Source organism: Monodelphis domestica, chromosome 5 (assembly GCF_027887165.1).
Source record: "Monodelphis domestica isolate mMonDom1 chromosome 5, mMonDom1.pri, whole genome shotgun sequence".
Lineage (NCBI taxonomy): Eukaryota > Metazoa > Chordata > Mammalia > Didelphimorphia > Didelphidae > Monodelphis > Monodelphis domestica.
The window spans coordinates 99,033,546-99,047,123 of record NC_077231.1 but is presented as its reverse complement, the minus strand read 5'-3'; the positions used below and the strand labels follow the sequence as shown (position 1 = coordinate 99,047,123).

The 13,578-nt window shown below is 43.0% G+C and overlaps 1 protein-coding gene across 2 annotated transcripts in view; it reads left to right on the top strand.

The window, feature by feature from the left end:
- MYH9 (myosin heavy chain 9) overlaps positions 1 to 13,578 on the top strand; it is an 89,353-nt gene that overhangs the window by 23,820 nt on the left and 51,955 nt on the right. For both annotated transcript variants that reach the window (XM_001375963.4, XM_056798886.1), the window contains exon 2: positions 5,671 to 6,022. In XM_001375963.4, the coding sequence (XP_001376000.1) occupies positions 5,690 to 6,022 (333 nt within the window). In that variant the 5' untranslated portion in view covers positions 5,671 to 5,689. The remainder of the gene's footprint in view (positions 1 to 5,670; positions 6,023 to 13,578) is intronic.

Sequence of the window (13,578 nt, the reverse complement as noted above, 5' to 3'; positions counted from 1 at the left end):
CAGAAGCAATACTATTTTGTGAACAACTGGTCTTAGCAGCAAGCAGATAGACTTTTGGGAAGAAATGGGATTCTTTCCCAGTGTCATTATTTTCCCTTTTAGTGACTTCTCATACATGATTTAGATTTGTGGGATTTAAAGCTCAAAAGAATCTCAAGTCTAGTCTAACCCTCATTTTAAAGATGAGGAAACTCAGGCCCAGAGGGGCTCAGAGTTGCCTATGGTCATAAGGGTAGGTAGGTAGTGGTCAAGCTGGGAGCTTCTGAACTCCAGACCCAGGTGTTCTGGTGTTTATTCCCATGGCCTGTGTACTCTGACTGTCTGGGAGGCCTTTCTTCTTACTAGGAATCAACCAGATCCGTAGTCTTCACATTCCTGTAATGAAGCCTATCTGACTGAGCAGACCATGAGATCTGGATCTCAGGTTTGAAGTTGAGCCCTTTGGAAAAAAAGCCATTGCAGACTTATTAAATTCATTGTCCTCTCTGGTTTCAAGAGTGTGTTCCCTCTTGATCTGAAATAGCATGGCAATGCCTATGAATAATAGAGAGAGTAGTGAGCCTCTGAATTACTCCCATGACTGTTTTTAAGAATGATCAGCTTCCTTCAAAAAAAGAGAGCTTTTGCAGGGTATGATGGAGAAGCAAAATGCCCCAGTGCACATAGGAGGGTGGGAGTGGAGGGCATGAAGCATCTAGTCAAGGGGGGAAAATATATGTGTGTTTATGCATTGGGCTTGAAGCCGCTTTTTAGTTAACTCAGTTACTTAAAGTTGCATCATTTCCTGAGAATCCTAATTTAGCTTCTGGTTGCATCCTGCACAGTTATGGCCTAAAAAGGCAACTAGTTTGGTTTCTTGGAGTTGGAATTTCATTTGCAGGAAGCTGAGAAGGGGCAGTGAGAACAGAGCCCTTCCTTGCCTTGGCTACTGAGCCCTGACACAGTGCTGGCCTGTGTCATATACTAAGCAGGAACTGCTTGGTATTGAATCAGGAAGGGCTTGCCTATTTGGAAAGATGTTTTAATCTGGGGGCCTATTCATGGCAGCTCTGAGATATCAGCTCCTCCTTCCCTAGTTTGAGCGCCTGTAGTCCTTCGGAAAGGGGACACAATGTGGAGGCTGAGCCAGTAGCCAATTCCGCATTTAGGAAATGACCTCCTGTCTCAGAAGCTTTTTCATATTGACTTTTTTAATTAAAAAAAAAAGTTCTTTACAATAATTGGCTCATCCCCTAGCATTGTTGGTTAAGTATACATCCATCTAGTATTGGTTTCTTCATTTGAGTAAGTGAAATCACCCAGGGCTCCAATGAGTCAATGGGAAGGGTCCTTGTCCTGAAGCATGGGGACCTAGGTTTTGTTATCTGTGCATTTGGGAGGTTCCTAACTAGCAGAGCCAGTGCTGAATAGAAGCCCCATTATACTTGGAAAGCTACTGTCCCAGACCTAGGCCCAGAGTATTGATCTTGGCACCACTTAGGAACCACGTCATACCAGTGAGGTTATTTGTTGCTTTGTCCTTGGCCTGGCAAAGTCCTATCAGTTGGTGGTTTAGTTAAAAGTTCTGATTATGGTAAGCAAGTCGAGGTTCTGTCAAAGAACCATGTTCTGCTAACATTCCTTGTGCCCCTTCCCACTAACAGGAAGGGAGCTGTTTTTGCCTTGTTCTCTGGGAATTAACTGCCCTCAGGGCTAGGTTCCTGTGGGGGGATGGGCTGGATCCCAGCTCTGCTCTTACAGGATGTGTGATTTTTTTTCAGCCTCTAGGCCTCTGTTAGATTATCAAGAGTAAACAGTGTGCAGCTATTAGACTTTTGACTATTCCAAGCCTTGGAGGAGGGGAAGAGAGGTGCAGTACCAGGGGCAGGAGACACTGCAGCAATTCTTCCTCCCCTCTTTATAGCTGAGTTGTGATGTTTAGGGTTTTCCAGGTGCAGAGTTGGATGAAGGACCAGATAGTTTACTCCAATTTCTAGGCAAGGGGAAGACACAGAACCCCCTACGAATTTGCATGTAATGTAATAAGAGAAAGTAACTTGCCCAGCCAGGTGGTTTTTATCCCTGTAGTAGTCTCAGGCACCTTGAAAAACTGGTGCCAGTGTTTCTGGAGTGTAACCCTCTTTGGGGAGTGAAGCGTTCCTTTTGGCAATGACTAGTTATTGCATAGAGACTGTGACTGTTTATATGAATTCCCATCTGTACTGTAGTCTCCTTTCCCCTTCTCCTAGCCCTTCATTTTAGCCTTTGTTTAGGGTTTGCTCCAATATTGTCTTCTCCCTGTTTTCCCCCAACACATCCTCTGGGCTTTGTCCACTAATGACACCTAACTAGGTCCCAGGTTTTACTATTGTAAAATAGAAATATCTAGTGAAAGAGATCTCAATCTTCTTTCTCCTTCCTTCTTTCCCTTCTTCCTCTTCTCCTTTTCTCCCCCACTCCCTCTCCTAGAATATGGCAGCTAGTTTTCCAGCTCAGGCATTAATGTGATGTGACCAGTGGCCAAGCAAACATTTGCTTAAGTGCTGTAGAGATACTTTGTGCAGAAATAGACTTTCTGACCCTCCTCCTTTGGTGTGGAGATAACCACTCCTGAAACACCTGCTTGTATCAGGTACTCTGAGATCTTGTTGGAGTCCTGATAGACTGAAAGCTTTGTGAGGGCACATACCTAGGCTAGTCATCCAGTTGGCCAGTGCCCTGCTCTTCATATGGTTGGTGCTAGTAAACAAAATTTGTTGATTCCTATGGAATCCTTCAATCTGTTCCTGCCTCCTTAACAGCCAAATGTAACCCTCTTAGTGCTAAAGAGCTCTGGCACTCAGTCCTAACTCAAGAGCCTGGACTCCCTCTGTTTGTTGAGGTTGGATAGCTTCTGCCAAGGGGGTCAGGGGAAGCAGTTCTGTCATGGTATTATGCCTATGAGACTGTGCCTGTTGGGGGAAGGGTTTATTTATCTTAGAAAAACAAACAGCTATCTGCTAGAGTACTCCGGGATCCCTCTTCCATCCTATTTCCATTATTAACATCTTGTAGCCATCTCTTTCCACAGGGCATAAGTTTCTTGGGGATCACCTTTTCTGGGCTGTGGGTAAGCAACTGGAGCTTCTCCTTTTATCAGAAACCCATTTAATGAGTCCAGGTACATGACTCAGTTTCTTCTCCACAATCCCATTAAACTTTGCTTCTTCCATAGTTTTAGATGTCCATGGCATTGGAATGATTAAATGGAAGCATTTAAAACCACAGTCTGGAAGTTACTCTTGGGATTGATGTGTAGTGTTGTCGCTCACCCATTTTTAGTTCATTTGATTATCTTAGGTGTTCCTGAGCACTGCCACTAGGTCAGACAAGCTTAGAACACTTGGGGCACCTGGAGCAAATTCATTTGAGCTGGAGAAGGGGTTGGTGGTGATCTCAGACATTAGCACTCTTAGATGTGATCACAAGTGGAGAGAGGAGGTCATGTGGTCCCACTTGATCCTTTTATGATGGGAAAACTGGGGCCCAGGGAAGTTAGGTAAGCCATCTGCCTGAGACTATCTGAGGTGGGATTGCACCCAGAGGGAGCCATTTAGACTTTTCCCACTATACTATGATGCTGTTTTATTATGGAGACACATCACAAGAAGTTGAGGCTATTCTGACTGGAAGGCCAGGTTGTTCAAAGGGGTTGGAGTTGGACTTGGGATAGAGAAGAAAAAACTGAGCCATCTGCTAAATTTATTGGAAGAAGACTTAAGGAGCAAGGGATGAGATATCACTTCTTCCAGGGCATTGAATGTCAGGTGTCATGAGAGAGAGTAGTGCCTCCCTTAATTTGCTAAGAGCAATGCCTACAGGAGAAAATTGATTCAGTGAATCTCCAGAAAGAAGTTCAGGGCAGGGGCAAATTATGGTGTTGGAAACTGGGAGGGAGGGGGGCTTTGGAAGCATTTATCCAGCTCTCATTTTACTAGTGAGGAAATAGAGGCCCAGTGAAATGATGTGACCTATCCCAGGATCACATGGGATCCGTAGAGCCAAAATTCCAACTGTCCACCCTGAACTCTTCACCCTGTTGAAAGTGAAAGGCAGAAGAGGATGAATGACCAGAAATGTCTCAGACTTGATAGCAGCTTACATTTATAGAGCATTTATTATGTGCCAGGGCTTGTGCTAAGCATATTTCAGATATCTCATTTGATCTTTTAAAAAACCCTTGGATGTAGGTGCTTATATTGTCCCTGTTGTGAAGGCAGGTGTCTTATCCAGGGTCACACAGATAGCAATTATTTGTGTCTGGACTTGAATTTGGGTCTTTCAGACTCTTTGCTTAGCACTCTATCCACTGTGCCCTCAGTTTCATTTTGTGTTAGTGCTCCCTCCCATCCAAGTAAGGGATTTTCGTATTTTAAGTTTTCTGGTTAATTAGAACCAGCCCTTGTCCTTCCCCTCCTTTTGGTTGAAAACATATATAAAATGTTCTATATCCATCCGAGATATATAGTTTTGGTCCTTACTTAACACTATTTTCAATGCAAAGTACATTATAACCTTAAAATGACTAATTGTGAACTATCTTGATAAGCACAGAGGCCCTTTATAAAGAAAGAGGGGTAGTGGTGGCAGCTAGGGGCTCAGTGGATTGAGAGGGGGGGGAGGGCCCTCCTCAGACACTTTCTAGCTGTGTGACCCTGGGCAAGTCATTGAACCCCAGTTGCCTAACTTTTATCACTCTTCTACCTACACAGTATTGATTCTAAGATAGAAGGTTAAGGGATCAAAAAAAAAAAGGAAAGAAAGAAAGGGTTGTAGATGAGGAGAGACAGAGACTTTAGAATAGCTAAGTGGGAATGAGTCTCTATGACCCTCTTCTAGGATGAGACATGACTATTAATCACAGTTTGCTCATTGAGAATTCAGAACTATGAGTCAAGGCTTCTCTTTACTGGCCATCTTGATGTGTAGAATATTGCAGGAACCAGGATAGGTCTGCTTATCTTATCTGTACACGTATCTAAGTAATTGGTGTCCTATTTCAGTACATTTCTATCAATTTCCATGCAGAAAGAACTCTTACAGACTTGGATGTTATTTATGGGGTTTGTGGTTTGTTTTGGCCTCCATATGTTTAGTATAGTTTTAATTTCCCTGACTAAGCATTGTTCTGAAAATGAATTTTTTCATCCTTCAGTCCACTTTCATCTTCCTGAAAGTGTCTTATTGTCTAGGATTGCACAGATCTGCTATGATTTGATCCTGACTAAGGTTCTGGACTTGTCTTTATAAGCTAATTATCTCCAAAAGCTTGTGTTTAATTGTGATTTGCTGCTTCTTTTCTCTAAAGGGAGAGGGCAGACACATTCTGGTTAACTGGGAATTTGGTCAGTACCCTGACATGATTTTGTTAGGAAGGGGTGTGGTGGAAAGAGCATTGGCATCAGAGGGTCTAGATCTAAGTCCAGGGTCTGGGATATGCTGGGAGATCCAAGTAGGCCACTGAATTCTCAGAGCTAATGCTTACTGTGCTCATCTCACAAGATTGTCACAAGGTCAGTGGTTGGTGAGCTCTTACATTTCCCCAGCATTTGGAAGTGATCTAGCAAAGGTAGATGGGAGAGCTGTTATTAACTGGAACTCAGATTGATGCTGTGAGGCTAATGTCTTCCTTTCCTTTTTTTTATTTGGCAGGTCCTAGTTAGATATCAGGATGGCCCAGCAAGCTGCTGATAAATATCTTTATGTGGATAAAAACTTCATCAACAACCCATTGGCTCAGGCCGACTGGGCAGCCAAGAAGCTGGTCTGGGTACCTTCTGAGAAGAATGGCTTTGAGCCTGCTAGTCTCAAAGAGGAAGTTGGTGATGAGGCCATTGTGGAGCTGATTGAGAATGGGAAGAAGGTGAAAGTGAATAAGGATGATATCCAGAAGATGAATCCCCCAAAGTTCTCTAAGGTGGAGGACATGGCTGAGCTCACCTGTCTAAATGAAGCCTCTGTGCTCCACAACCTGAAGGAGAGATATTACTCAGGGCTCATCTACGTAAGTGTTCAACCCCTTCTCTTCCTAGTGCTGAAATTCCTTTCTGTAGAAACATGGAGCTGATGAATTTCCCCTGACCAGTGTGTCCTTGGTCAGGGCACCATTTAGCCATTTGGGTTTAGCCCTCCAAGAAAGGTTTTAAGAAATGATGGGGAGATAATGCTTTGTCTTTAGCATTAGAATTTGGTGATGGAATGTTTTGATTGGTAACCTTTTTTTTTTTTAAGCCTTTACCTTCCCTCTTACAAGGCAAGAGAGCAGCAGTAAGGGCTAGGTAGTGGGGGATTTATATGATGATTTTAAGTGACTTGCTCAGGGTCACTCACCTAGGAAGTTTTGGGGCTAGATTTGAACCCAGGACCTCTTATCTCTAGGGCCTGGCTCTACTGAGCCACCTAACTGCCCCCATGAAGGAGTATCCTTTTGCAGTAAACAGGCAGCACCATCCAAATCCAACAAACTAATAAAAAGTGACATTAATGAGGTCTCCTCACCCACCCATAGCTGGGCTTCTTTTCTCACACTTCGAGGTGGAAACTGGGCTCTCCTGGTATGCTTCCTCTCAGCTCTTTCTCATTGGGGGCCTAAGCAGAAGGTCTACAGGCTCATTTCTCTTGAGCATGATTTGAGTAGATGTCTACATCCAGGTGATAGGTTTTAGAACCAAAGCCATCTTCATTCCTCTCTCTATTTCTACTTTTCTGTTTTTCAGATGAGGAAACTGAGTCCCAGTGAATATTTTGTATCTCAGAAAGAAAGCATTCAAGCTTTCATTTAAAGAAATGGGGATATCACATTGACTTTGGTGGTAACATGATCCAGGCTTTTAGGACCTTTAGCTTTGGGACAGTCTTCCTGATAAAGAATCTTGATCTCCTGTCCTACTCTGACAAACTTCTTTTTGGTTCTTCAGACCAGCCAGCAGATCTGAGTGGAATTAGGCTGCCAGAGGAGACATATTGTTTGGATGTGGCCAATGGGGGAAATTCATTTTGTAATTAGATTACAATGTTTTGTTCTTTTCCCCCAAATAGGAGGTTGTGGGAGGGAAATAAAATATAAATTTTTGTTAATTAAAAAATTAAAACTTAATTAAGAAAGAAATAGAAATTGGAGTTGCTTAGAACCCTGGTTGGTTCCCACCAGTCTAGTCCTTTTTTCTGTTAAAACTGCTTTTTCTTAATTCTCTGACCCTTTCTTCCAAAGGCCTGTGCCCCAGACATTGCAGTGTTTTTTAATGACCAATAAATACTAAACCCTTCTTAATAGAAGGATATTGAATTCTAGTCCCAACACTTTACCCTAAGGAGTGAGTCCACACAGGGACCTCTCTAGTCCTTGGTTTTTCTTGTTTTTGAGATGAGGGGGAATACACAGGTGATATTCAAAGTCCCATGCAGAGTTTGGCATTTCCCTCCGTTTTAGTTGTAGATTTTAGTTGTGAGATGGAAATCCTCAATAGTCCTTCAAATCAGTACTAGGGAGGTTTTAGCTCCCTTTCCCCTGTGGCATCTTTTGATTCTTTATCCCATTTTTCCTCTGTCCCAACTTAGTTTTCTGCCCCTTTTACCCATTCACCACTTGGTACATTCATGCAGTATATTAGCACATCTGTTCATTGATCTGTTCCTCCTTCCGCAGCTCCTTAACCTATCTCATGTAAAAACAGAAGGCAAACCCAGAATTTCTGACTTCCACAGTGTATTACCAACTCATTTAGTGTCTACTCTTTTGAGTATTTTGATCATTTTCTGTTAGACTTGTTAAATTTAATTGTGGTTGGACTCTGAATATTTACATAGGTGGTCACCAGGGATTTAATTTTTAAATCCCAAAATGAATTACTAAAGTAAATGGAATTTATGGTAGTTTATTTATAATAGAGGGAAGATATTAAGGAATGAGAGAGAGGGGGGAAACTCTGACTTCCTCTGAGCCAAGTAGAAATACTAAGGTCCTAATCAGGGAAGAGTCTCAAGACTGTAGGCCTTTCTTGGAGGTTTACACCTTTGAGAAAGGCAGGGTCACTATGTCAGCTTTTCACTCAACAAAGGTGACTGTCTAAAAGGAAAGAAGTCTGGGTGTCTCTTCCAGTCTCTCCTCTGAGTCAGGTCTCCTCTAATCTATGTCCTCTAATCAAATATTAGAATATCTCAACTTCTGGCCTCTAATCCTCTTTTTAAAGATCTTTTTCTCTTGTGTCACCTCCCAAAATTTCACATTTACCAATCAGAGCAGATGCTTTTCTCCAGGACTGCCCACTCTTTAGTTCACACCTTCTTTGGTTAGATTATACCTTTTTGGGTTACTTAACACCTTTTTTGGTTAGTTCACCTTTTGTAGTTACTTAACACCTTTTTGTAGTTGAAATGGGTAGATCTACTGAAAATACTGAGTTACCACCTTTGGGGATTAAAATCTAAAAATAGATTGTGGACTACAATTCAATCTTCCCAATAAAGGAAGAGCTAAGTACCTTCATTGTTTCAATCAGAGGATTACAATTTAATCTTCACAGACTTAACTAGAGGCAGCCCAGAGTAATACTTCAGGTGTCTTTGTCTGCTCCTCGGAACATGTCCTGTTTCCATCTGCCCATTCCTTCAGGTCACAAAGTTCTGCTCTAGGATCTTATGCTCTATTCTAGGTAGCTTTCAGTTTCTCTGGAATATCGTCCCAACAATGAAAACAATCCAGGTATGAAATGGACCACTTCATCAGGCAAAGCCAGGTGTCTTAAAGTGAACTAAAAAACTTGAAGCCATAACAAAAGAAAACAGAGCCCAGGGCAAGAGGTGCTATTATTATCTTTATCTTGAGGAAACTGAGGCAGAAACCAAGTTAGTGACTTGCCCAGGGTCACCCAGGTAGTGATCCCCATCTGTAGAGGTCAGTAAGACTCAGAGGCTGAATGACCATTTGTATAGAGGGGATTTCTATTCAGGTGGGGCCTTGGCCTAGATGTCTCCTGAAGTCCCTTCCAGGTCTGTGACATGTAATCTTGGCCTCAGTGGCTTCAGAGGGCTGACCTTCGATAAACATATCCATGCCCTTTTAGTCTCTTGAGGCTGACCATTCATTGTAAAATGGCAAGGTAACTGCTCAAGTAAGTGCTAGAGCCCTTTGACAATTACTACTCACTGTGATCCCAAGCAGTTCTAGCCCTTCCAAATAGTAGAACGGTGGAATGAGTGAGCAGGAACTCTTGCCTTTCTCATGACCTCCTAGAACCATAATCATAATGTATTAAAAATAGTAGTGAACTGGAGAATGTTAGGACTTGAAAGGGGGCAGGTGGCTAAGTGAAGAGAGTCCTAGGCCTAGAGTCAGGCAGACTCACCTTCCTGAGTTCAAATCCCACCTCATCCACTGCCTAGCTATGTGAACTGGGCAAGACACTTCACTCTGACCTCATTTTCCTCATCTGCAGAACTGTTAAACTGCAAGTGTCTTTGCCAAGAAAATCCCTAATGAGGTCCACATAAATGACCAACAAAGAACTTGAAGGTCCCTTAAAGATCTTCTAGTCCAACCCCTCATTTTACAGATTAGCAATCTGAAGCCCAGAGAGGTGAAGTCACCTGTCCTATTGCCCTCTGGGAAGTCTGAGCAGAGCTCAAGACTAGAGAACTGGTAGAGATGTGCTGGGCCCTTTCTGTTCTCCCAGACTGGAAGGACTAGCTGTGAACCATGTACAGACTATATATAATAGGGAAGGATGTCTTTAGTATACAGCATTCTGGGTCTGCTGCCCTGTAGTTTGTAGTCTTAGAGAATGGCTGTGGCCTGAGGTGATTGAGTGGCCTGTTCTAGTCACCCAGCTGGGATGTGTCAGGTGTCTCTGACTTCAGTCACCCCTGGGTCCACTCTGCCAGGGGTGCCCAGCCTTGGACCATCCTGCTGCGGTCCCTTAGTAATAAGAGCAAAGAAATCCTAGAGCGTTCTACAAGGCTTAATGCAGTTTGAAGCTTTCATTATGTCAGGAGTGTAAATGCTACTGACTGACAGAAAACAAAGGGTAATTCTGTAAATAGGAAAAGACTGATAAGTTTCTGTAATTCCATGTAACTACTATCATTTTAGTCAGTTTGTAAGAACTTTCATCAGTTGATGCTCAGAGTTACTATAATACTAATCATATTAATATAATGGAATGATAATAAGCCTACTATGTGTCAGACCCTGTGCTGAGGGCTTTTGTTGTAGTTGGTAGACCTTAACTAAGCTTCTGAGGCTGGTTCAAATGACCCGAGGTCCCCATAGGCTTAGCGTTATAGATGGAGAAGACATGGGAGTTCTACTGGTAGGGGTCCATTGGGGGGGTGGCATTTGGCCTTGTTGGCAATCATCTGTGGACATGGAAGCTTTGTGAGACTGAATTTTGCTTTTGGGGGGACACCTCTCCTTTTATCTAAGCTATGGATCCCAGTTTCTACCTTGTCAATCTATTCTGCTATTATTTGCTAAGAGTTAAGCGGTCCTGTAGCACAAGGGCTGACCTTGGAATAAGAAAATCCAAACCCAAATGTACATAGATTTGAGGGGTGCCAGAGCTGTCTTCTTAACAATTCTGTTACAAAGACTGTCTTCATTGTATCACTTCTGGTTATGCCTCAGGGTAACACAGTTACTAAATCTTGAGCAGGAGGTGAATCCAGGTCTCCAGACTCCCTAAATAACTAGGTACTTTTAACCACTTCCAAAATGTTACAATGGTGAGGAAACTCTTGCCTGGGAACTGGGCTACTTTGTCTTGAAGGAGTTTCTCCTTACAGCCCATTAGAGCTTCTTTGCTGTTATTGGGTACACTCAAAGGGTGCTCTGATGCCAGTGTAGTTCTTTGATTTTCATATATGCAAAAAGACAGGAGCCCTGTGAGCAGGAAGGCCTCCTGCTGCCTCTGCATCACTCAGAACAAGACTATATTGCTTTCAGAGTCCTGCAGCTGAGGGCCTCCTGGGAGCAGCACCCCAGAGGGCCCCACACCAAACACTGGTTTGCATTCAAAAGAGCAAGTGTGCTTGGCCATTTCTTCTGTAGGGAAGGCATGGATGCTGGGCCTTCAACGGCCTTTATTCCTGGGCATAATCAGGCATTTGTTCCCCCCCCAACTATTCTCTTCCTAAGGGCCCAGAAGACTAAATGTGCTATTGCTAATAGGAAATATTCCTGCTTTTAAGAAAAGACATGTGTGGGTGCTGGGGAACCCATGGATCACTACTAGATTCAGGGTTTTCCTAATAGACACACAAAGCCTAAGGCAGGATGAGTCAGATGACTTGGGAGCAGTGAGCAGTCCAGCAACTGGGTAATGATCCTGCTCCAGCCCATTATATGCTAAAGACTCACGATCACATTTAGGGAATGTGCTTCAGATAGATATTTGGAAATAGGTGACTGCAGTAGCAGCAGCAGCAGTGGGGACCAACCTTCTGGGCCAAATCCCACTGGCAAGAGTGGGCAGGTAGTTTTTTTTTATTTTTTTTTAAATCTATTTTATTTGATCATTTCCAAGCATTATTCATTAAAGATCATTTTCTTTTCCTCCCCCCCACCCCCCATAGCCGACGCGTAAGTCCACTGGGCATTAGATGTTTTCTTGATTTGAACCCATTGCTTTGTTGATAGTATTTGCACTAGAGTGTTCATTTAGAGTCTCTCCTCTGTCATGTCCCCTCAACCTCTGTATTCAGGCGGTTGCTTTTCCTCGGTGTTTCCACTCCCATAGTTTATCCTTTGCTTATGAATGGTGTTTTTTTCTCCTGGATCCCTGCAAGTTGTTCAGGGACATTACACCGCCACTAATGGAGAAGTCCATTACGTTCAATTATACCACAGTGTATTAGTCTCTGTGTACAATGTTCTCCTGGTTCTGCTCCTCTCGCTCTGCATCACTTCCTGGAGGTTGTTCCAGTCTCCATGGAACTTCTCCACTTTATTATTCCTTTTAGCACAATAGTACTCCATCACCAGCATATACCACAGTTTGTTCAGCCATTCCCCAATTGATGGGCATCCCCTCGTTTTCCAGTTTTGGGCCACCACAAAGAGCGCAGCTATGAATATTTTTGTACAAGTCTTTGTGTCCATTATCTCTTTGGGGTACAGACCCAGCAGTGCTATGGCTGGGTCAAAGGGTAGATATTCTTTTGTCGCCCTTTGGGCATAGTTCCAAATTGCCCTCCAGAATGGTTGGATCAATTCACAACTCCACCAGCAATGAATTAATGTCCCTACTTTGCCACATCCCCTCCAGCATTCATTACTTTCCTTTGCTGTCATGTTAGCCAATCTGCTAGGTGTGAGGTGATACCTCAGAGTTGTTTTGATTTGCATCTCTCTGATTATAAGAGATGTAGAGCACTTCTTCATGTGCTTGTTAATAGTTTTGATTTCTTTATCTGAGAAGGCAGGTAGTTTTTTTGAGACTTCTTCCTTGGGTTCTAAGTTCCTTGCACACAATTCATCTAATTAAAGGGTTTGATTAAATCAAGAAAGACCACCTCTCAGGTGAGTGGCTCAGTTCCTTATTGTTGCTTTTCCCATGCCCTTAAGGGATCTGCTCTCTCATTCAAGGAGCCATAGAAACTCTTTGTGTCCTCATGGCCACATACTCCCCTGAAAATGAGAGGCATTGGGGGGGGGGGGAACCAGGCAGGATTGCATTATTCACACCTTTTACAATGCCAGAAAAGTACACTTAATAAAAACTCTCAAGGTAATATAATAAATAAGGAATCTGAATTTCATAAAATGGTGGCTTTATGGAAAAGGAGAAAGGAAAAAGTGAATGGGAGAGCCTCCCCCAAAGCATGGTTTAATCCCGTGATGGCAAACCTATGGCATGTGTGCCAAAGGCAGCACACAGAGACCTCTCTTTGGGCACATGCACCATCCCTGTCAGGGTTAGTTACTAGGAGTTGCTCCCCTTCCCCTCTCCTCTGCACTTCCTCCCTCCTTTTATCCCTCTCCTGTCTGGGGCAAGGGGGTGGGCATGGCACACAGTGTCTAAAAGGTTTGATATCACTCTAGTATAAGCTTTCAAATGCCCACAGAAATAGATTTAGTCTCTGCTTCCTCACTTATTATCTATGCAACCATGGGCAAATCAAAGTGGCAGTTTTCCTCATCTGTGAAATGGGCCTAAAAGCATTATTTACCTCACAGGGTTGTAGGAATCACATAAGTTAATACATATCAAATGCTTTGCAGACCTTATTGTGCTAGGTAAGCCACTGTTGCTGTTTTATTTTGGACTTGACCAAAAGCATTAAAAAAAAAAATTTGTCAGTAAAATACACAGGTTTGCATACAAAGAATAACAGCAGTCATATGGACTGCAAAGGATGAAACTTGTACTGGACCAGAGCTGGCTTTAGAATACAGTTGAGAAGCACTTGACCTTTGGATACGAATGCCCATGTTGGGCCAAAGAGCTGAGGAGGGGCTCCAACATTCATGTTAGACTTGTTTATAATCACCCCAGGCTTCTTGGGAAAATAACAACTATAATATGAAGAGGACTAGATTTGGATCTAGAAGCTTGGACTTGAATG